The sequence below is a fragment of the Bombina bombina genome, chromosome 5 (assembly GCF_027579735.1).
Source record: "Bombina bombina isolate aBomBom1 chromosome 5, aBomBom1.pri, whole genome shotgun sequence".
Lineage (NCBI taxonomy): Eukaryota > Metazoa > Chordata > Amphibia > Anura > Bombinatoridae > Bombina > Bombina bombina.
Genome location: NC_069503.1, coordinates 473663696 through 473689351, shown reverse-complemented (window position 1 = coordinate 473689351; position 25656 = coordinate 473663696). Strand labels below are relative to the sequence as shown.

General features: G+C 42.0%; 1 protein-coding gene across 1 annotated transcript in view; it reads left to right on the top strand.

The window, feature by feature from the left end:
- The window catches only part of CLPTM1L (CLPTM1 like), a 195861-nt gene extending 189540 nt beyond the window's left edge, over positions 1 to 6321 (top strand). The window contains exons 16-17 of the mRNA XM_053714359.1: positions 4771 to 4886; positions 5184 to 6321. Of these exons, the coding sequence (XP_053570334.1) occupies positions 4771 to 4886; positions 5184 to 5268 (201 nt within the window). The 3' untranslated portion in view covers positions 5269 to 6321. The remainder of the gene's footprint in view (positions 1 to 4770; positions 4887 to 5183) is intronic.
- The last annotated feature ends 19335 nt before the right edge of the window (positions 6322 to 25656 follow it).

The window sequence follows — 25656 nt, the reverse complement described above, 5'->3', positions numbered from 1 at the left end:
TTCAGACCAGTTCCGGATCTATCATTATTGAATCGTTATGTTAGGATACCAACATTCAAGATGGTTACTGTAGGACTATCCTGCCTTTTGTTTAGCAAGGGCATTATATGTCTACAATAGATTTACAGGATGTGTATCTGCATATTCCGATTCATCCAGATCACTTTTAGTGTCTGAGATTCTCTTTTTAGACAAGCATTACCAGTTTTGTGGCTCTACCGTTTGGCCTAGCCTCAGTTCCAAGAATTTTTTTCAAAGGTTCTCGGTGCCCATCTTTCTGTAATCAGAGAATAGGGTTTTGGTATTTCCTTATTTGGACGATGTCTTGGTACTTGCTCAGTCTTCTCATTTTCGAAGAATCTCATACGAATCGACTTGTGTTGTTTCTTCAAGTTCATGGTTGGAGGATCAATTTACCAATCAGTTCATTGATTCCTCAGACAAGGGTAACCTTTTTAGGTTTCTAGATAAATTCAGTGTCTATGACTCTGTCCTTGTCAGACAAGAGAAGTTTAACATTGATATCAGCTTGTCAAAACCTTCAGTCACAATCATTCCCTTTGGTAGCCTTATGCATGGAAATGTTGGGTCTTAGGACTGCCGCATCAGATGCGATCTCCTTTGCTCGTTTTCACATGCGACCTCTTCAGCTCTGTATGCTGAACCAATGGTGCAGGGATTACTCAAAGATATCTCAATTAATATCTTTAAACCGATTTTACGACACTCTCTGACATGGTGGACAGATCACCATCGTTTAGTTCAGGGGGCTTCTTTGTTCTTCCGACCTGGACTATAATCTCAACAGATGCAAGTCTTACAGGTTGGGGAGCTGTGTGGGGGTATCTGACGGCACAAGGGGTTTGGGAATCTCAGGAGGTGAGATTTCCGATCAATATTTTGGAACTCCGTGCAATTTTCAGAGCTCTTCAGTCTTGGCCTCTTCTGAAGAGAGAGTTGTTCATTTGTTTTCAGATAGACAATGTCACAACTGTGGCATACATCAATCATCAAGGAGGGACTCACAGTCCTCTGGCTATGAAAGAAGTATCTCGAATTTTGGTTTGGGCGGAATCCAGCTCCTGTCTAATCTCTGCGGTTCATATCCCAGGTATGGACAATTGGAAAGCGGATTATCTCAGTCGCCAAACGTTGCATCCGGGCGAATGGTCTCTTCACCCAGAGGTATTTCTTCAGATTGTTCAAATGTGGGAACTTCCAGAAATAGATCTGATGGCTTCTCATCTAAACAAGAAACTTCCCAGGTATCTGTCCAGATCCCGGGATCCTCAGGCGGAGGCAGTGGATGCATTATCACTTCCTTGGAAGTATCATCCTGCCTATATCTTTCCGCCTCTAGTTCTTCTTCCAAGAGTAATCTCCAAGATTCTGAAGGAATGCTCGTTTGTTCTGCTGGTAGCTCCGGCATGGCCTCACAGGTTTTGGTATGCGGATCTTGTCCGGATGGCCTCTTGCCAACCGTGGACAATTCCGTTAAGACCAGACCTTCTGTCACAAGGTCCTTTTTTCCATCAGGATCTGAAATCCTTAAATTTAAAGGTATGGAGATTGAACACTTGATTCTTGGTCAAAGAGGTTTCTCTGACTCTGTGATTAATACTATGTTACAGGCTCGTAAATCTGTATCTCGAGAGATATATTATAGAGTCTGGAAGACTTATATTTCTTGGTGTCTTTCTCATCATTTTTCCTGGCATTCTTTAAGAATACCGAGAATTTTACAGTTCCTTCAGGATGGTTTAGATAAGGGTTTGTCCGCAAGTTCTTTGAAAGGACAAATCTCTGCTCTTTCTGTTCTTTTTCACAGAAAGATTGCTATTCTTCCTGATATTCATTGTTTTGTACAAGCTTTGGTTCGTATAAAACCTGTCATTTAGTCAATTTCTCCTCCTTGGAGTTTGAATTTGGTTCTGGGAGCTCTTCAAGCTCCTCCGTTTGAACCTATGCATTCATTGGACATTAAATTACTTTCTTGGAAAGTTTTGTTCCTTTTGGCCATCTCTTCTGCCAGAAGAGTTTCTGAATTATCTGCTCTTTCTTGTGAGTCTCCTTTTCTGATTTTTCATCAGGATAAGGCGGTGTTGCGAACTTCTTTTGAATTTTTACCTAAAGTTGTGAATTTCAACAACATTAGTAGAGAAATTGTGGTTCCTTCATTATGTCCTAATCCTAAGAATTCTAAGGAGAAATCGTTGCATTCTTTGGATGTTGTTAGAGCTTTGAAATATTATGTTGAAGCTACGAAATCTTTTCGTAAGACTTCTAGTCTATTTGTTATCTTTTCCGGTTCTAGAAAAGGCCAGAAAGCTTCTGCCATTTCTTTGGCATCTTGGTTGAAATCTTTAATTCATCTTGCCTATGTTGAGTCGGGTAAAATTCCGCCTCAGAGAATTACAGCTCATTCTACTAGGTCAGTTTCTACTTCCTGGGCGTTTAGGAATGAAGCTTCGGTTGACCAGATCTGCAAAGCAGCAACTTGGTCCTCTTTGCATACTTTTACTAAATTCTACCATTTTGATGTATTTTCTTCTTCTGAAGCAGTTTTTGGTAGAAAAGTACTTCAGGCAGCGGTTTCAGTTTGAATCTTCTGCTTATGTTTTTCGTTAAAACTTTATTTTGGGTGTGGATTATTTTCAGCAGGAATTGGCTGTCTTTATTTTATCCCTCCCTCTCTAGTGACTCTTGTGTGGAAAGATCCACATCTTGGGTAGTCATTATCCCATACGTCACTAGCTCATGGACTCTTGCTAATTACATGAAAGAAAACATAATTTATGTAAGAACTTACCTGATAAATTCATTTCTTTCATATTAGCAAGAGTCCATGAGGCCCGCCCTTTTTTGTGGTGGTTATGATTTTTTTGTATAAAGCACAATTATTCCAATTCCTTATTTTATATGCTTTCGCACTTTTTTCTTATCACCCCACTTCTTGGCTATTCGTTAAACTGAATTGTGGGTGTGGTGAGGGGTGTATTTATAGGCATTTTAAGGTTTGGGAAACTTTGCCCCTCCTGGTAGGAATGTATATCCCATACGTCACTAGCTCATGGACTCTTGCTAATATGAAAGAAATGAATTTATCAGGTAAGTTCTTACATAAATTATGTTTTTACAAATATGTGCTAAAAACAACCACTAGATGGAGCTGGTTTGCAAGAAATCACATACAAATAATGCAGTTGTCAGGGTGCCAGAAATCAGACTGAGACGAGAAGTGCATAAATAACCACACCTTTATTAATAGCAAAAAATTAGTCCACAAGTCAAATAACAAGCCAGGAATCAAAACCAGAGCTGGTAGTCAGACGAGCCGAGTCAGGAGCCAAAGCGAGTAGTCAGACGAGCCGAAATCAGGAACAAGGAGAACAGCAGAGTCAGGAACAAGCCAAAGATCAGGAACCAGGAGTGACGTCAGACAGCCAGTTAATACACAGGAGCTCTCACAAACAGGTCTGAGACAACGCATGGGCAAAGCATACTGAACAGAGGCCCTTTAAATAATAAGTGATGACATCACAATTCTGAGACTGCATCCTGTCTCACACGGATGATGTACACCAGTCTGGCCATAAAAGGGCATGCAGGAAATGAGCAGCATCACACACTATGCACCAGAGTCAGCAAGAGAGGTGAGTAAAATAGCTGCCAGCAGCACATGGCAAACAAAACAGGGAAAAAACCCTTAGCAAAAAATCACGACCTCTCGCGGTTTTTAAATCGCGGCAATTAATCACGGTTTACAACTGAAACCGCGAAAAATCGTGCAGCCCTAATGTGAAGGTTCTCTCACATTAGCATAACATAAAAAGCATTTTATAGAGAGAAGTTAAAGGACCACTAAATACAGTAGAATTACATCATTAACAAGTGCATAATAAAAAAAACATGCAATAACACTTACTTTTCTGGTAATTTTTTCCCTCTCCCATTTTCTGGCCTCCTATATCATGTGACAGACATCAGCCAATCACAGACTAGTTTATGTATACCCTGTGAGCTTGTGCACATGCTCATTAGGAGCTTGTTCCCCAGAAAGTCTTAAAACTGCATGCACTTATCGAAAGGGCAGGGAATTGTAATAGACTTTTTAATGTTCTTACAAAATTGACTTTACTTTGTTGAAAAGTATACCTAAGTATACTTAAGCTTTGGAGCAGCAATGCACTACTGGAAGCTGGCTGGTTATTGGTCGCTACACATGTATGCCTCTTGTCATTGGCTCATCTGATGTTTTCAGCTAGGTCCTAGTGATGCATTGTTGTTTTGGAGATGATTTTAACTATGTGTTTAACTTTGCTTGGATTATGCACACAATTATATGCAAGCAATAGCACAATAATAAAATCCATTAACACTTTTTGCACTTTCATATTCCTTTAAATGCATCTAAATAGTTGTTTAACTACAGATTAAAGAAAACACTTATTTAGCTTTTTAATATAAACAAATAATTTTAATAGACACTTTTCAATGTATTTACAAAGCAAATTTCTGTACTAAAATAAGCTGCCATAGACGTCGTGTATGTATACATTGTTTTATATATGTTTCAACCTATCATAAGTCTACGACTAGATGCAAATGCTAGATTACTGTAAATTACCCTATTTTACTGTTTGTGAAGCAAATTTCCAAATAATGGTAATATTTTGTAGTATTGAATCTAAAACATGACATACTAATTCTGTATATTCTTCTTCCAATATATATGGTATTATGACTTGATTTTTTTTCTTCCCTCAACAGGCATTTAATACTTTTATAGATGATATCTTCGCTTTTATCATTACCATGCCAACATCACACAGACTAGCCTGTTTTAGAGATGATGCAGTCTTTCTTATTTATCTATACCAAAGATGGTGAGTTCTAGTTTGTTGTATCTGTTTGGGGGTTTTTAACACCTTTTTTATGTTGTATATTATTTTTGTTTCACATTTCGTGTGAATAATAATAATTTTCTCTCAATGTAACTTTTTTTTCTTTTGAATTCAGTATTAAAATGTATGGTCAGTGAGCTGGAAGATATATATATAAAATTTGTACTGTTTGACGATGTGAGGGTGAAACCTATAAACATCACATTGTGTATGTATATATAGTATGGTGTGCGTGTATATATCTCATCTTACTACAATGTTTTCCTTCTCTCTTCTTAGGCTTTATCCTGTGGATAAGACTAGAGTGAACGAGTTTGGTGAATCGTATGAAGAAAAACCAAAACGGAAACTACATCTAAACTGATTCTCCCAAATTGTATCTACCATATATATCGTACTTGATAATATGGAGAGCAGTAAATTAGGAAAATGAATTATCAATGAGTATTTATGAATGCCGTGGTGAACCTTTCTGGAGAAGATAATGTCCACATTGCCAAAAGCCTGAAATGTGTTTCATTTAACATTGTTTTGTCTTCAGTGTCGTGTTTTTTTGTTTTTATTTTTATTTTATGGTCTTATGCAAGGCAAAATGGAACTGTCCCCTCCTAAACTGCTGAAATATGTTATTTTTTAAAGACAATTCATTCATGTGTGATACATTAGGAAGAGCTGCCTTTTTCGCAGGGACTACTTTACATACCGTATATAAAGTAGACTTTGGTTCGCTAAACCTAAAGAAAATTGTATATATTAATTGAAAATGACGTTCCAAAAACTGTACTAGGATTGTAAATAGACTTTTCTTGCATCCTCAAGTCTAATACAAGCATTTGAAGGAACAGAAAATGGGATTCAAAACATTGCGCTAAAACAATTTAGCTATTTGACATGATGTTTTTTGAATTTCATGTGAATAAGATACAGTTTTCACTTTTTCCGGAAAGCATGCTTTCACCTGAGCAGCATGTGTTTGTATCCTTATTGCTTATTTAAGTTTTATCTTTGTAAGAAGATATCCATATTTTAAATGACATCAAATGGATTTAAAAGACAATAGGATATTTATTTTTCTTTCAATGTGAAAACGTTTTCCAATAGTAGCACATCATATTTAAAAAAAAAAAAAAAAAAAAAAAAAAAAAAAGCTGAAAAATAAAATTTTGTGCCAATAGTGCAAAATTTACCCATTAGAGTTTCTTTTCAACAGGTGTGAATTGACACTAAAATATTCCTGTTTTTGTACCTTTCTCAAGGTCTAATTATGTTTTTTTTTAGCTGAAAATTAGATGTTTTTGTTCTCAAAGGAAATATAGATATCTTCTCTTTGTTTTTTTTTTGTTTTTTAATAAAATAAATTTATTTGCAAGTCCTTATGCAATATGGTTAAAGAGCTATTAAAGTAAAATATACATTATATACTTAAGTATGTGTGTTAATTAATGAAGCTTTATAACACTAATTGTTAGACTGTAGTCATGTTTTGAGAGATGAGCAATGGCACCACTCTTGTTACTTTGAGGGAACGCTTTATTTAAATGTATGAAATATAATCCAATATATAGTTATTCTATGTAATTGTGTATTGGTGCTGAGTATCAGAGAGAAACATATACAAGAACAATTCCAGCAAGAGAGCTGGACAGGATACTAACTTTACCTTCATGCATATGGGCTAATTGTGTATATAGGTTTTAAAATATATGAACTTAGTTTATTTAAAAAGGGTTACACACAATAAAAACAGTTGCAGCAAATAAAAGTGGTTTTCAAACTAATGTAGTGAAAAGGGTGGATAGTTACAAATTCTTATCCTGAATTGATATCATGGATAGTAACTCCAACCTAAAGAATAAATCTTCATAGTAAAGGTATGTTTGTAATCTGCTGTGGGCTAACATCCCTGCAAAATTGGGCCAAACCTATTATTCCACTGTTCAGTCAAAGTGTGTACTCATATATTGTATACCTCACGGAGTATTATATGGATACTAAAATAAATTGTGCCCATATATGTACTCTGTGATAGAGTATTGCAACAGTAGTAGTATGGCTAGGTAAGGATACCTTGTAAGTTACGTGTAGTTTGCACTTATATATACAAATTACTTGTTAGTGTGCCGTGGGTCACAATTAGAATATTGGTTGCTCCAAAGATTAGAGGTATATCTCCGCCGTCATTGGTACAGCTCAATATCTAAAATGGAGCGTATGTATATAAATGAAACCACAGTAGTTACTGTGTGTTCAAACGTTGTTACACTGTAACCCACGACTCGCAACTCACTATGTATTGGTTGCTATTGATTAATTAAAAAGTTACATATTATATACTTTTAGTATAAGATTTTCAGCAACATACAAAGGAGTGTAATATTATGCGAGGAGGCTTAACACTAAAGCTCGCCACCGGGCAGCTATATGCAGGATATGCTATTTATTTATTTATTACAGCAATAACCTAAATCAGCTGTTTTTTGAACTGCCCGAGTTAACTATCAATAAGTATTTTTTGTGGCAACACTTGAGAAACCTGAGGTAAACTGTACTGTATAGTGCTTAGACACACTGCAGTGCCGAGTACAATTAATTTACGTATATACAGGTCAAACGTTGAGCTCAATATACAGTGGCTTCTGTATTCCTTAACTTGTGGAATACTGCACAATCTATGTGTGACCTTAGGGCATATAGACATTCCTTATTTACTTGCACGTTCAATACTAAGCGTATATAATTCACAGTGGGGTGAGAGGCCTCTCTATAGGAGTCTTGTTCGGGCGGTTCAAAAACCAGCTGATTTAGGTTATTGCTGTAATAAATAAATAAATTGCATATCCTGCATATACCTGCCTGGTGGCGAGCTTTAGTGTTAAGCCTCCTCACCTAATATTACACTCCTTTATATGTTGCTGAAAATCTTATACTAAAAGTATACGATATGTAACTTTATAATTAATCAATAGCAACCGATACATAGTTAGTTGCGAGTCGTTGGTTACACTGTAACAATGTTTGAACACGGTAACTCCTGTGGTTTCATTTATATACATACGCTCCATTTTAGATATTGGGCTGTACATATGACGGTGGATGTATACCTCTAATCTGTGGAGCAATGAATATTCTAATTGTGACCCATGTGCACACTAACTAGTAATCTGTATAAGCCTCCTTGCTAAGTATTACACTCCTTTGGAGGTTGCTGAAAATCTTATAAATATACGATATGTAACTTTATAATTAATCAATAGCAACCAATACAAAGTTAGTGGTGAGTTGTTGGCTACACTGTAACACTAACTTAACGTTTGAATTTTATTTATATACACACGCTCCATTTTAGTATTGGGCTGTACAAATGATGGCGGAGATATACCTCTAATCTTTGGAGCAACCAATATTCTAATTGTGACCCACGGCACACTAACAAGTAATTTGTATATATAAGTGCAAACTACACGTAACTTACAAGGTATCCATACGTAGCCATACTACTACTGTTGCAATACTCTATCACAGAGTACATATGGGCACAATTTATTTTAGTATCCATATCATACTCGGTGAGGTATACAATATATGCTTCTTTTTAAAGTATCCAGGTAAGGGCCAGCACTCCTGTAACCAGTGCACGTGTAGACAGGGGTAAAACTGCCAAACCCCACATGTAATCCTGTATACAATATATGAGCACACACTTTGACTGAACAGTGGCCCCTAATAGGTTTGGCCCAATTTTGCAGGGATGTTAGCCCACAGCAGATTACAAACATTCCTTTACCATGAAGATGTCTTCTTTAAGTTGGAGTTACTATTCATGATATCAATTCAGGATAATAATTTACAAGGTATCCATACCTAGCCATACTACTACTGTTGCAATACTCTATCACAGAGTACATATGGGCACAATTTTTTTTTTTTATTACATTTTCCAAATATTACAAAGAAGAAGAGTTTATGTACTGTATACACATAATAAAAAGAGAAAAGACGTTTTCCATATGATAAGATAAAAAAAAAAAGCTCAGATAGTTTAACAATAAGCCGTATTGTACAGTACATTGAGTGGTTGAATTAGTGAAAATATATTTATTTCATGTAATTGGCAAGAGTCCATGAGCTAGTGACGTATGGGATATATAATCCTACCAGGAGGGGCAAAGTTTCCCAAACCTCAAAATGCCTATAAATAGACCCCTCACCACACCCACAATTCAGTTTTACAAACTTTGCCTACCTATGGAGGTGGTGAAGTAAGTTTGTGCTTGATTTTCTTCTGTGATATGCGCATCTCAGCATTTTGAAGCCCGATTCCTCTCAGAGATGTGAAGGGAGTATCACCTATTGAATTCTATGGTTTTCCTCGCGGGGAATCTTTTCATAGGGTCTCTTATCGGTCGTAGAGATTCATCTCCTACCTCCCTTTTCAGAGTGACGATATACTCTCATATTCCATTACCTCTACTGATAACGGTTTCAGTACTGGTTTGGCCATCTGCTATATGTGGATGGGTGTCTTTCAGGAAGTATGTTTTCATTACTTAAGACACTCTCAGCTATGGTTTGGCACTTTATGTATTAATGTAAAGTTCGAAATATATGTAAAAAAAACATATTTATCAAGTTATTTTTTCTTAGCTGGGGTATAGTCTTTTCTTCAAAATTGACTGTTTTCTTTAATTTTCGCGGGCAAAATTAGGCTTGCGATGTTGCAAAATGCTGATATTTATTGCTCCATTCTTGGCGTGAGAATTTTTTGGCGCAAAGGTACGTTCGGTGACGCAAATTCGGCATTTCCGGCGTCTTAGTTGACGCCATGTTTCCTTGCACAAGGTTGCGTCTGCCATGACGCGAGTTGCGTCATTTCTGGATGTTGTTAGTGCCAAAAAAATTCATTTTGCGTTGCTTGTCATACTTGGCGCCAAATAAATTATTAAACCCCACTTCCGATATGCCTCTTGCCTCAAGGGAATCGAATAGGATTCAGAGTAAGACCTCCTGTGAGAAGATTTTTTTCTCACATGTTCCAGCAAATCCTGTGAAGGCTAAGGCTTTTTGGCGCAAAGGTACGTTCGGTGATGCAAATTCGGCATTTCCGGCGTCTTAGTTGACGCCAGGTTTCCTTGCACAAGGTTGCGTCTGCCATGACGCAATTGGAAACCTTCAAGTTGGAATAAATCCAAGCTTTTTAAGAAACCAAAGCCAGCCCCCAAGTCTGCATGATGGTGCGGCCCTCATTCCAGCTCAGCTGGTGGGGGGCAGATTCAATTTTTTTTCAAAAACATTTGGGCAGATTATGTCCAAAATCATTGGATTCAGAGTATTGTCTCTCAAGGGTATCAAATAGGATTCAGAGTAAGACCTCCTGTGAGAAGCTTTTTTCTCACACGTTCTAGCAAATCCAGTGAAGGCTCAGGCTTTTTGGCGCAAAGGTACGTTCGGTGATGCAAATTCGGCATTTCCGGCGTCTTAGTTGACGCCAGGTTTCCTTGCACAAGGTTGCGTCTGCCATGACGCGAGTTGCATCATTTCTGGATGTTAGTGCCAAAAAATTTCATTTTGCGTTGCGTGTCATACTTGGCGCCAAATAAATTAATTATTAAACCCCACTTCCGATATGCCTCTTGCCTTTTTTCTATGCTCAGAGGGCTGTGCTGTTTGCATTTTTTCCCCCATTCCTGAAACTGCCATATAAGGAAATTGATCATGTTACAGAAGCATTAGTTATTTTGTTGTGAAGAGCTTATTTCCCAGCAGCAATGCCTGAACCAGCAAGCCAGCGCCTAAGAAGGGCTCCAAGAAAACCGTAACAAGTATCATTTCATAAAGAGTTAACTCTTTTTTTTCAGCTTTTAGAAACTATTGTCTAATCACCTCTGGAGCCAGACTGCTAATTGATAAGATGAACTTGTAAACTTGTTATCTTAAGTACTGTAATCCTATTGTGGCCTGTCAAAGGACAGTGCTCTCTATCTAAATGTGTGATGGGGGATTTTGTGCTTCCCCCCCTCTCCCCCTGGGAGTGCCCTGTGTGCATGTAACCTTAATAAAAAGCAGGCTGGGCATCCCAGTCCTGAGTTCTTGTTTGACCCTCAATCGCAGAGTTGACTCGTTTTTGTGGGCAGAAGGGTATCCTAGCTGTACTGCAGCTAAGGGAGATTATTCTATATTTGCGAGACTCATATAGAATACTATGGAAAGCAGCTTCTCCCCTCTTTAGCAATAGGGATCCAGGCTACTAAGCGGTCCATCTCTCAGCGAGACTAAGGGTAACCGTAACATTTGGCGGCAGCGGCGGGATTTTCCTGGATTTCCTAGGAGAGGTACAGAACGGATGGAGAGCGCTTACGAAAAATTGAAGCGTACAACCCTAAAGGATTTACTTGAAAGCAGAGGGGGGTACGCCAGCAACCGGCCGAGGAGAGAGCTGATCGCAGAATTGACCGAACTGGATCAGAGCTTCACAATGGCGGAAACACCGACCACGATTAGTGACGAAAAAAACCAGGATTGTTCGGGAAAGGCTCTCATTATACGGGCCGAACCCCTCCATGGAATTGGTACAGCAGTTGATGGCAGAGGCGGACGAGGATATACGAGAGACTCGAGCCCACGAACTCAACCTAGCGAACGCACACCGCAATGCTGAAGCACCGCAGGTAATCATCCCTGTCGAAAATGCTGGGAGGCCCAAGATACCCTATGCGGCATTTCGACCCTTCCTAGAGAGCGAGACAGGGATTGATGAATATTTGGCGGACTTCGAAAGGCAATGTGCCCTGCACCAGATTCCCAACAGAGAGTGGCCCACGATATTGTCTGGGAAACTATCCGGGCGAGCCCTGGAAGCCTTTCGTACTCTGGGTGCTGAGGAAGTGACACAGTATGAGCTAGTTAAGGAGACACTGTTGCGACGGTACGCTGTAACTCCGGACACGTATCGCCGACAGTTTCGGGGCACGGAAAAGAAGCCTAACGATACCCATATGGAATGGGCGCACCGAATGCGGAGAGCGGCAAATCACTGGCTGAGCGGATGTAAAGCGGTGACTGGGGAGGAAATTTTACAATTGTTTCTCTTAGAACATTTTTATAATGGCATGGAACAGCAAGGGAAGGAATGGCTGCGAGACAGGCGGCCTTCTACCTTAGAAGAAGCAGCCAAATTGGCCGATGAACATTATGACTCCCGTCTTCACGAACCCATGAACTACCGAGCTCCAGCACGGGTCGAACCCAGAGAGGTTTACCGTGCACCCCCTCGTGCTGAATTCCGAGCCCCGGTGCCCACAGGGCCCGTCCGACACTCAGGACCACCCAATAACAGCTCTGAGCGTCCCAGACCGACTTGCCACCGATGCAAGCAACCAGGGCATTTCATGGCTAGCTGCCCCCTTAATACGCACCAGACACCCAGGAATTACAATTACCCCTCTGGGTCCTATCGTCCGGCCCGGGCCCTCTGTGTTAACCAAGAGGCCCCTATGGAGGGATATGTGGGGCCGCTTCACGAGGCAGACCCTGTATATGCTGCCTCAGATAACCGCCAGCACCATCGGCAGAGGGTATGGCTCGAGGGGCGATCTACCGAGGGATTGCGAGACACAGGGGCTACTATCACGCTGGTACAGAGTCATTTGGTGCCAGAGCACAAGCGATCCGGACAGACTGTGGCCGTTAGAGTGGCGGGGGGGGGGTGTGTACAAAATTCCAACAGCTAAAGTACATCTTGATTGGGGAGCGGGAAAGGGGGCTGTGAACGTGGGCCTAATGGATAATTTACCTGCCGAAGTACTACTGGGCAACGATTTGGGCCCCATGACTTCTGCCTATGCTCCAGTATGCAACAACGAGGCGGACCCAGTGACTACACGGGCCCAAGCCCGGACGGAGCGAGAGCTCTCACCAGTGCGGGAGACACAGGTAAGACCTACCCCGACCTTGCCTGACAGGTTAGGCCCCATACCCTGGGACACCCCAGATGCTTTCGAGGCAGAGTCTAAGACTGACCCGACCTTACAAAAGTACCGGGAACGAGCAGAGACCGGAGGGGGCGGGGCAGATAACGAAACATTCTTATGGGAAAAAGGGAAACTATACCGCTGGACAGAGAAAAGGGGACAGCGTAGGCGACAGCTGGTAGTGCCCCACAAATACCGTCAAGAAATCCTCAAAATAGGCCACGACATCCCCTTAGCAGGCCACCTAGCCGTTACCCGTACCCTACACCGCATTACTCACACGTTCTTTTGGCCAGGGGTGCACGCTGACGTTAGAACTTACTGTAACACCTGCGATGTGTGTCAACGAGTAGGAAGGCGAGGCGATCACCCTAAAGCCCAGCTAGTAAATATGCCCATTGTAGAGGAACCCTTCAGCCGGGTTGCTATTGACCTAGTGGGACCACTGGCTACCCCTAGTCCCTCCGGTAAGCGATACATTCTTACCGTAGTGGACTACGCTACCAGGTACCCAGAGGCTGTCGCCCTATCCAACATACAAGCGGATACGGTAGCGAATGCACTAGTACAGGTGTTCTCCCGGGTAGGATTTCCAAAAGAAATCCTATCCGACCGAGGCACCCAATTTACGGCTGAATTGACCCAACAACTCTGGCAGGTTTGCAAAATTAAGTCCCTCCTGAGCTCCCCATACCACCCCCAGACGAACGGGCTGTGTGAGAGGTTCAATGGGACCCTCAAGCAAATGCTCAAGACGTTCACTCAGGAATACCGAGACTGGGAACGCTTCCTGCCGCACCTCCTATTTGCTTATCGGGAGGTGCCCCAGGAAACGACAGGGTTCTCTCCCTTCGAGTTGCTCTACGGAAGAAAGGTACGGGGACCCCTAAACCTGATCCGGGAGCACTGGGAGGGAGAGATGGAGGCTGACGGTGTCCCCATTGTGCCATACGTGCTGGAACTCAGGGACCGAATGGAGCAATTAGCCAAATCCGTGCGGGCTAATCTCCAGTTGGCCCAGAGAAGACAGAAAGTATGGTACGATCGGGGGGCCCGAAAGAGAATCTTCACCATAGGACAAAAGGTGTTAGTACTTAAGCCGGTGAAGACAGACAAATTGCAGGCGTCCTGGCAGGGTCCCTACCAGATCGTAGAGAAAAGGGGAGACACCACTTATGTGATAGCTAGCTGCCACGACAACAATCTTAGAAAGACATTCCATGTAAACATGCTCAAGGAATATTTTGAGCGACCAGAGAACGTGACGGCCGTATGTTGTTCCCCTCAGGAAGACCCCGACAGTTTACCCATTCCAGACCTATTAGAAAAGAGCCTCCCCACAGGTATAGTGGCACAGGTTCAGATAGGGGACCGACTTAGCCCCACTGAAAGGGAGCAGCTCAACCAACTCCTCCAGTCCAAACACCTCACCTTCTCCCCGAAGCCAGGGTACACTACTTTAACCACCCACCAGGTAGATACTCCGGGACAAGCTCCCTTGCGCCAGGCTCCGTACCGAATCCCCGAAGCAGTTAGGACAGGAATGAAGAAGGAGATCGATGAGATGCTCCAGCTCAGGGTAATTGAGCCCTCCGATAGTCCCTGGGCCTCCCCAGTTGTCTTGGTGCCCAAGAAAGATGGGACCACCCGGTTCTGCGTAGACTATCGGAGGCTCAATGAAAATACCGTGACGGACGCTTACCCTATGCCCAGGGTAGACGAGCTACTCGATCGTATAGCCAGGGGAAATTACCTGACCACTATTGACCTCTGCAAAGGTTACTGGCAGATTCCCCTGGCCCCGGAGGCTATCCCCAAGTCGGCATTCGTCACCCCATTCGGCTTATATCAGTTTAGGGTAATGCCGTTTGGGATGAAGAATGCCCCAGCTACATTCCAGCGCTTGGTGGATAGGCTCCTGGATGGCTTCCAGAGTTTTGCTTGCGCCTACCTGGACGACATAGCGATCCACAGTGAGTCCTGGGAGGACCACTTAGCTCATGTGGGAATGGTTCTGGATCAGATCCGGGCTGCTGGCCTGACTCTGAAGCCAGAGAAATGCCACTTTGGGATGGCCGAGGTACAGTACCTGGGTCACCGGGTGGGGTGTGGAAAACAGCGACCAGAGCCGGCCAAAATAGAAGCTGTCGCCAATTGGCCCACCCCCATCACTAAGACTCAGGTCCTAGCCTTCCTGGGCACGGCAGGGTACTATAGACGGTTCGTACCAGACTACAGCACACTTGCCAAACCCCTGACTGACTTGACCAAGAAGAACTTACCTCGACAGGTCCTGTGGTCTCCCCACTGTGAAACGGCTTTCCAGGCTCTCAAAAATGCTCTAATTAACGCTCCTGTCCTGGCGGCCCCAGCCCTTAACAAACGTTTTATCGTCCATACAGATGCTTCCATGTTCGGGCTGGGAGCCGTCCTCAGCCAAGTAGGCGAAGATGGAGGGGAGCATCCAGTTGCCTACATCAGCCGGAAGCTCCTGCCCCGCGAAGTCAGCTATGCAGCGGTCGAAAAGGAGTGTTTGGCTTTGGTGTGGGCATTAAAGAAATTGACTCCCTATTTATATGGTCAGGAGTTCACTCTGGTCACCGACCATAACCCGTTGGTGTGGCTGAACCGGGTCTCTGGAGATAACGGCAGGCTATTACGTTGGAGCTTATCGTTGCAACCCTTCAATTTCACCATTACTTACAGACCTGGGAAACAGAATGGCAACGCCGACGGGTTGTCCAGACAAACCGACCTCAGCCCCGCATAACCAGCGGTCTGGACAGCCTTAGTCTGCCCCGAAAAGGGGTCAGACCGTGTCTGCCAGAGTGTTCCACAGAAAGGGAGCACTGTTACAGAAGCATTAGTTATTTTGTTGTGAAGAGCTTATTTCCCAGCAGCAATGCCTGAACCAGCAAGCCAGCGCCTAAGAAGGGCTCCAAGAAAACCGTAACAAGTATCATTTCATAAAGAGTTAACTCTTTTTTTTCAGCTTTTAGAAACTATTGTCTAATCACCTCTGGAGCCAGACTGCTAATTGATAAGATGAACTTGTAAACTTGTTATCTTAAGTACTGTAATCCTATTGTGGCCTGTCAAAGGACAGTGCTCTCTATCTAAATGTGTGATGGGGGATTTTGTGCTTCCCCCCCTCTCCCCCTGGGAGTGCCCTGTGTGCATGTAACCTTAATAAAAAGCAGGCTGGGCATCCCAGTCCTGAGTTCTTGTTTGACCCTCAATCGCAGAGTTGACTCGTTTTTGTGGGCAGAAGGGTATCCTAGCTGTACTGCAGCTAAGGGAGATTATTCTATATTTGCGAGACTCATATAGAATACTATGGAAAGCAGCTTCTCCCCTCTTTAGCAATAGGGATCCAGGCTACTAAGCGGTCCATCTCTCAGCGAGACTAAGGGTAACCGTAACAGATCATTTTGCTTTATATGTTTTTTTTTCTCTTACATTTGCAAGATGTCTCAATCTGATCCTGTCTCAGAAACCACTGTTGGATCCCTGCTGCCTGATAACAGTTCTACCAAAGATAAGTGTATCTGTTGTAAATTAGCAGAGATTATATCTCCAGCTGTACTATGTAACAGTTGTCATGATAAGCTTTTACATGCAGAGAATGTATCCATCAGTACTAGTACAATGCCTGTTGTTCCTTCAACATCTAATGTACATGATATCCCTGTGAATATAAAAGATTTTATTGCTGATGCAATTCAGAAGGCTTTGTCTGCTATTCCCCCTTCTAATAAACTTAAAAGATCTTTTAAAACTTCTCATAAGTTGATGAAATTTCAAATGACCGACAATATACTGAATTATCCTCTGATGAGTATCTATCTGATTCAGAAGATCCTACATCAGATATTGACACTGACAAATCAACTTCTCTCTTTAGGATTAAGTATATTCGTTCCTTGTTAAGAGGTGTTGATTACTCTGGATATTGAGGAAACTAGTCCTCTTGATACTAAAACTAGTAAACATTTAAATTCTGTTTATAAACCTCCTGTGGTTACTCCAGATGTTTTTCCAGTTTCTGATGCTATTTCTGATATGATTTCAAAGGAATGAAATGGGCCTGGTACTTCTTTTATTCCTTCCTATAGGTTTAAAAAGTTGTATCCTTTGCCAGCAGTTAGATTGGACTTTTGGGAAAAAATCCCCAAAGTTGATGCGGCTATTTCTACTCTTGCCAAATGTACTACTATTCCTATGGAAGAAAGTACTTATTTTAAGGACACTTTAGATAGGAAACTTGAATCTTATCTAAGGAAAGCTTATTTATATTCTGGCTTTCTTCTCAGGCCTGTCATTTCTATGTCTGATGTTGCAGCTGCATCAACTTTTTGGTTGGAAAGCTTGGCGCAGCAGGAAACAGATCCTGATTTGTCTAGCATTGTTCATTTGTTTCAACATGCTAATCATTTTATCTGTGATGCTATTTTTGGCATTATCAAAATTGATGTTAAATATATGTTTTTAGCTATTTTAGCTAAAAGAGCTGTGTGGCTCAAATATTGGAATGCTGACATGGTATCTAAGTCTAGATTACAATCTCTTTCTTTCCAAGAACAGGAGAAGTGGACCGAGCGCTACACCCAGGGCCTTAAGCTTACTAACTATATAGCCTCCTAGTAGGCTAACAATACAAAAGTTAAAATGGGGAGAGAGTAAGCGCTAAAAAGCTTAAAAGGCTAGTAAAAGGTACATTTTAATACATATAAAAAAATTTATAAAAATTTACAAATGGCAATCAGACGCATGGATCCATGTCTGACTTAACAAAAAAACCTTCTTTCCAAGGTAACAATTTATTTGGTTCTCAGTTGGATTCAATTATTTCAACTGTCACTGGGGGGAAGGGAGTTTTTCTCCTGTTAAGTGTGGTCAGTCCACGGGTCATCATTACTTCTGGGATATTAACTCCTCCCCAACAGGAAGTGCAAGAGGATTCACCCAGCAGAGCTGCTATATAGCTCCTCCCCTCTACGTCACCTCCAGTCATTCTCTTGCACCCAACGAATAGATAGGATGTGTGAGAGGACTGTGGTGATTATACTTAGTTTCATACCTTCAATCAAAAGTTTGTTATTTTATAATAGCACCGGAGTGTGTTATTCCTTCTCTGGTAGAATTTGAAGAAGAATCTACCTGAGTTTTTTCTATGATTTTAGCCGGCGTAGTTAAGATCATATTGCTGTTTCTCGGCCATCTGAGGAGAGGTAAACTTCAGATCAGGGGACAGCGGGCAGATTAATCTGCAAAGAGGTATGTAGCAGCTTATTATTTTCTGACAATGGAATTGATGAGAAAATTCTGCCATACCAATATAATGTAAACTCAGCCTTAAATGCAGTAGCAGCAACTGGTATCAGGCTGTCATGTATGTATATTTTACACTTCAGTATTCTGGGGAATGGCACTTCACTGGAATTATACTGTATGCATAAAACTTTAGCCTAATTTGCTGGGACTAGCAACAGGCTTTTTAATAACACTTAATTTATTAATGTTAAACGTTTTTTGCTGGCATGTAAAATCGTTTAATTTTCTGAGGTACTGGGTGAAAAAATGTTTTGGGCACTATTTTTTTCCACTTGGCAGTCGTTTTATTTAATTTATGACAGTTTACTGATCTCTCTCACTGTCTATGTGTGAGGGGGAGGGGCCGTTTTTGGTGCTTTTGCTACGCATCAAAAAATTCAGTCAGAAGTTTATTGTCTTCCCTGCATGATCCGGTTCATCTCTACAGAACTCAGGGGTCTTCAAAACTTGTTTTGAGGGAGGTAATCACTCACAGCAGAGCTGTGAGATTGTAGTTGACTGTGATAAAAAACCTTTATTTCTGTATTTTTTTTTCTGCTATCAGGGTTAGTTATCCTTTGCTAATGGGAGCAATCCTTTGCTAAAATTGTGTTTTTTTACAAAGATTTGATGCTATAACTTTTCAGTTTATTAATTTTCAACTGTCATAACTTTTTCTGTGCTTCTTATAGGCACAGTACGTTTTCATATTATAGTAAATTACTTCAAAAGTATTTCCAAGTTGCTAGTTTATTTGCTAGTGTGTTAAACATGTCTGATTCAGAGGAAGATATCTGTGCTATATGTGCTAAAGCCAAAGTGGAGCCCAATAGAAATTTATGTACTAACTGCATTGATGCTACTTTAAATAAAAGTCAATCTGTACAAATTGAACATATTTCACCAAACAACGAGGGGAGAGTTATGCCGACTAACTCGCCTCACGTGTCAGTACCTGCATCTCCCGCTCGGGAGGTGCGTGATATTGTAGCGCCGAGTACATCTGGGCGGCCATTACAAATCACATTACAGGATATGGCTACTGTTATGACTGAAGTTTTGGCTAAATTACCAGAACTAAGAGGTAAGCGTGATCACTCTGGGGTGAGAACAGAGTGCGCTGATAATATTAGGGCCATGTCAGACACTGCGTCACAATTTGCAGAACATGAGGACGGAGAGCTTCATTCTGCGGGTGACGGTTCTGATCCAAACAAACTGGATTCAGATATTTCAAATTTTAAATTTAAGCTGGAAAACCTCTGTGTATTACTAGGGGAGGTGTTAGCGGCTCTGAATGATTGTAACACAGTTGCAATACCAGAGAAAATGTGTAGGTTGGATAAATATTTTGCGGTACCGTCGAGTACTGACGTTTTTCCTATACCTAAGAGACTTACTGAAATTGTTACTAAGGAGTGGGATAGACCCGGTGTGCCGTTCTCACCCCCTCCGATATTTAGAAAGATGTTTCCAATAGACGCCACCACACGGGACTTATGGCAAACGGTCCCTAAGGTGGAGGGAGCAGTTTCTACTTTAGCTAAGCGTACCACTATCCCGGTGGAGGATAGCTGTGCCTTTTCAGATCCAATGGATAAAAAGTTAGAGGGTTACCTTAAGAAAATGTTTGTTCAACAAGGTTTTATATTGCAACCTCTTGCATGCATTGCGCCTGTCACGGCTGCAGCAGCATTTTGGTTTGAGTCTCTGGAAGAGACACTTGAATCAGCTCCATTAGATGAGATTACACACAAGCTTAAAGCCCTTAAGTTAGCTAACTCATTTATTTCGGATGCCGTAGTACATTTAACTAAACTTACGGCTAAGAATTCCGGATTCGCCATTCAGGCGCGCAGAGCACTGTGGCTAAAATCCTGGTCAGCTGACGTTACTTCTAAATCTAAATTGCTTAATATTCCTTTCAAAGGGCAGACCTTATTCGGGCCCGGGTTGAAAGAAATTATCGCTGACATTACAGGAGGTAAAGGCCATGCCCTGCCTCAAGACAGAGCCAAACCTAAGGCTAGACAGTCTAATTTTCGTTCCTTTCGTAATTTCAAAGCAGGAGCAGCATCAACTTCCTCTGCACCAAAACAGGAAGGAGCTGTTGCTCGCTACAGACAAGGCTGGAGACCTAACCAGTCCTGGAACAAGGGCAAGCAGGCCAGGAAACCTGCTGCTGCCCCTAAGATAGCATGAATCGAGGGCCCCCGATCCGGGAACGGATCTAGTGGGGGCAGACTTTCTCTCTTCGCCCAGGCTTGGGCAAGAGATGTCCAGGATCCCTGGGCGTTAGAGATCATATCTCAGGGATACCTTCTGGACTTCAAATCCTCTCCCCCAAGAGGGAGATTTCATCTGTCAAGGTTGTCAACAAACCAAATAAAGAAAGAGGCGTTTCTACGCTGCGTACAAGATCTTTTATTAATGGGAGTGATCCATCCGGTTCCGCAGTCGGAACAAGGACAAGGGTTTTACTCAAATCTGTTTGTGGTTCCCAAAAAAGAGGGAACTTTCAGGCCAATCTTGGATTTAAAGATCCTAAACAAATTCCTAAGAGTTCCATCGTTCAAAATGGAAACTATTCAGACAATTTTACCCATGATCCAAAAGGGTCAGTACATGACCACAGTGGATTTAAAGGATGCTTACCTTCACATACCGATTCACAAAGATCATTACCGGTATCTAAGGTTTGCCTTTCTAGACAGGCATTACCAGTTTGTAGCTCTTCCATTCGGATTGGCTACGGCTCCAAGAATCTTCACAAAGGTTCTGGGTGCTCTTCTGGCGGTACTAAGACCGCGAGGAATTTCGGTAGCTCCGTACCTAGACGACATTCTGATACAAGCTTCAAGCTTTCAAACTGCCAAGTCTCATACAGAGTTAGTACTGGCATTTCTAAGGTCGCATGGATGGAAGGTGAACGAAAAGAAGAGTTCTCTCTTTCCACTCACAAGAGTTCCCTTCTTGGGGACTCTTATAGATTCTGTAGAAATGAAGATTTACCTGACAGAAGACAGGTTAACAAAGCTTCAAAATGCATGCCGTGTCCTTCATTCCATTCAACACCCGTCAGTAGCTCAATGCATGGAGGTGATCGGCTTAATGGTAGCGGCAATGGACATAATACCCTTTGCACGCCTACATCTCAGACCGCTGCAATTGTGCATGCTAAGTCAGTGGAATGGGGATTACTCAGACTTGTCCCCTACTCTGAATCTGGATCAAGAGACCAGAAATTCTCTTCTATGGTGGCTTTCTCGGCCACATCTGTCCAGGGGGATGCCATTCAGCAGGCCGGACTGGACAATTGTAACAACAGACGCCAGCCTACTAGGTTGGGGCGCTGTCTGGAATTCTCTGAAGGCTCAGGCACAATGGAATCAGGAGGAGAGTCTCCTACCAATAAACATTCTGGAATTGAGAGCAGTTCTCAATGCCCTTCTGGCTTGGCCCCAGTTAACAACTCGGGGTTTCATCAGGTTTCAGTCGGACAACATCACGACTGTAGCTTACATCAACCATCAGGGAGGGACAAGAAGCTCCCTAGCAATGATGGAAGTCTCAAAGATAATTCGCTGGGCAGAGTCTCACTCTTGCCACCTGTCAGCAATCCACATCCCGGGAGTGGAGAACTGGGAGGCGGATTTCTTAAGTCGTCAGACTTTTCATCCGGGGGAGTGGGAACTTCATCCGGAGGTCTTTGCCCAAATACTTCGACGTTGGGGCAAACCAGAGATAGATCTCATGGCGTCTCGACAGAACGCCAAGCTTCCTCGTTACGGGTCCAGATCCAGGGATCCGGGAGCGGTTCTGATAGATGCTTTGACAGCACCTTGGACCTTTGGGATGGCTTATGTGTTTCCACCCTTCCCGATGCTTCCTCGATTGATTGCCAGAATCAAACAGGAGAGAGCATCAGTGATTCTAATAGCGCCTGCATGGCCACGCAGGACTTGGTATGCAGATCTAGTGGACATGTCATCATGTCCACCTTGGTCTCTACCTCTGAAACAGGACCTTCTGATCCAGGGTCCCTTCAAACATCAAAATCTAATTTCTCTGAAGCTGACTGCTTGGAAATTGAACGCTTGATTTTATCAAAGCGTGGTTTTTCTGAGTCAGTTATTGATACCTTAATACAGGCTAGGAAGCCTGTTACCAGAAAGATTTACCATAAGATATGGCGCAAATACTTATATTGGTGCGAATCCAAGAGTTACTCATGGAGTAAGGTTAGGATTCCGAGGATATTGTCCTTTCTACAAGAAGGTTTAGAAAAGGGTTTATCCGCTAGTTCCTTAAAGGGACAGATTTCAGCTCTGTCCATTCTTTTACACAAACGTCTGTCAGAAGTTCCGGACGTTCAAGCTTTTTGTCAGGCTTTAGCTAGGATCAAGCCTGTGTTTAAAACTGTTGCTCCACCATGGAGTTTGAACTTAGTTCAATGTTTTAATGTTTTACAGGGTGTTCCGTTTGAACCCCTTCATTCCATTGATATCAAGCTGTTATCTTGGAAAGTTCTGTTTTTAATGGCGATTTCCTCGGCTCGAAGAGTCTCTGAGTTATCTGCCTTACATTGTGATTCTCCTTATCTGATTTTTCATTCAGACAAGGTAGTTCTGCGTACTAAACCTGGGTTCCTACCTAAGGTGGTCACTAACAGGAATATCAATCAAGAGATTGTGGTTCCATCTTTGTGTCCTAATCCTTCTTCGAAGAAGGAACGTCTGCTACACAATCTAGATGTAGTCCGTGCCCTGAAATTTTATCTACAGGCAACTAAGGATTTTCGACAAACGTCTTCCCTGTTTGTCGTTTATTCTGGTCAGAGGAGAGGTCAAAAAGCTTCGGCTACCTCTCTCTCCTTTTGGCTTCGTAGCATAATACGGTTAGCCTATGAGACTGCTGGACAGCAGCCTCCTGAAAGAATTACAGCACATTCTACTAGAGCTGTGGCTTCCACTTGGGCCTTTAAGAATGAGGCTTCTGTTGAACAGATTTGCAAGGCTGCAACTTGGTCTTCTCTTCATACTTTTTCCAAATTTTACAAATTTGACACTTTTGCTTCTTCGGAGGCTGTTTTTGGGAGAAAGGTTCTTCAGGCAGTGGTTCCTTCCGTATAAAGAGCCTGCCTGTCCCTCCCGTCATCCGTGTACTTTAGCTTTGGTATTGGTATCCCAGAAGTAATGATGACCCGTGGACTGACCACACTTAACAGGAGAAAACAAAATTTATGCTTACCTGATAAATTCCTTTCTCCTGTAGTGTGGTCAGTCCACGGCCCGCCCTGTTTTTTATGGCAGGTAAAAATGTTTTGAATTATACTCCAGTCACCACTACACCCTTTGGCTTCTCCTTTCTCGTTGGTCCTTGGTCGAATGACTGGAGGTGACGTAGAGGGGAGGAGCTATATAGCAGCTCTGCTGGGTGAATCCTCTTGCACATCCTGTTGGGGAGGAGTTAATATCCCAGAAGTAATGATGACCCGTGGACTGACCACACTACAGGAGAAAGGAATTTATCAGGTAAGCATAAATTTTGTTTTTTTACCTCAGGATAAAAGATCTAAGGGTAAATCTAAAGCTTCTAATCGTTTTCGACAGAATAAGGAACAGAAAGCCAATCCTTCCCCCAAAGAATCTGGTTCCAATTGGAAACCTTCTTCAAGTTGGAATAAATCCAAGCTTTTTAAGAAACCAAAGCCAGCCCCCAAGTCTGCATGATGGTGCGGCCCTCATTCCAGCTCAGCTGGTGGGGGGCAGATTACATTTTTTTCAAAAAAATTTGGGCAGATTATGTCCAAAATCATTGGATTCAGAGTATTGTCTCTCAAGGGTATCGAATAGGATTCAGAGTAAGACCTCCTGTGAGAAGATTTTTTCTCACAAGTTCCAGCAAATCCAGTGAAGGCTCAGGCTTTTCTGAAGTGTGTTTCAGATCTAGAGCTTTCAGCGGTAATCATACCAGTTCCGTTTCAGGAACAGGGTCTGGGGTTTTATTCAAATCTATTCATTTTCCCAAAGAAAGAAAATTCATTCAGGCCAGGTCTGGATCTGAAAATTTTGAATCTTTTGTAAGAGTGCCAACTTTCAAAATGGTGACTATAAGGACTATTCTGCCTTTTGTTCAGCAAGGTCATTATATGTCCACGATTAGACTTACAGGATGCATATCTTCATATTCCGATTCATCCAGATCACTATCGGTTTCTGAGATTCTCTTTTCTAGACAAGCATTACCAATTTGTCGCTCTTCCATTTGGCCTAGCGACAGAGAACAGGGTTTTGCAGTGTTTCCTTATTTGGACAATATCTTGGTACTAGATCAGTCTTTACATTCTGCCGAATCTCACATGAATTGTTTCTTCAAAGACATGGTTGGAGGATCAATTTACCAAAAAGTTCCTTGACTCCTCAGACAAGGGTCACCTTTTTAGGTTTCCAGATAAGATAGATTCAGTGTCCATGACTCTCTCTAACAGACAAGAGACGAATAAAATTAATTTCCATTTGTCGGAATCTTCAGTCTCAATCATTCCCTTCAGTTGTTATGTGCATGGAAGTTTTAGGTCTCATGACTGCAGCATCGGACGCGATCCCCTTTTGCTCATTTTCATATGAGACCTCTCCAGCTTTGGATGCTGAAACAATGGTGCAGGGATTATATAAAGATATCACAGTTAATATCCTTAAATCCCAATGTTCAAGTCTCTCTGACTTGGTGGCTAGACCACCATCGTATAGTTCAAGGGGCCTCTTTCTTTCATGTAATTGGCAAGAGTCCATGAGCTAGTGACATATGGGATATACAATCCTACTAGGAGTGGCAAAGTTTCCCAAACCTCAAAGTGCCTATAAATACACCCCTCACCACACCCACAATTCAGTTTTACACACTTTGCCTCCTTTGGAGGTGGTGAAGTAAGTTTGTGCTAAAGATGTCTACGTTGATATGTGCTTCTCAGCATTTTGAAGCCCAATTCCTCTCAGAGTACAGTGAATGTCAGAGGGATGTGAAGGAGTATCACCTATTGTATGCAATGGTTTTCCTCACGGGAGATCTATTTTATAGGTTCTCTGTTATCGGTCGTAGAGATTCATCTCCTACCTCCCTTTTCAGATTGACTATATACTCTCATATTCCATTATCTCTACTGATAACCGTTTCAGTACTGGTTTGGCTATCTGCTATATGTGGATAGGTGTCTTTTGGGAAGTATGTTTTTCATTACTTAAGACACTCTCGGCTATGGTTTGGCACTTTTATGTATTTATATAAAGTTCTTAATATATGTATTGTACTTATATTTGCCATGACTCAAGTTTAAGTATATTTCCTTTTGCAGAATGTCAGTTTCATATCTGGGAAATGCATTTTTTAGGAAAATACATTTCTTACCTGGGGTATAGTCTTTTTTTCAAATTGACTGTCCTTTTTAATTCGTGGGCAAAATTAAGCTCTCG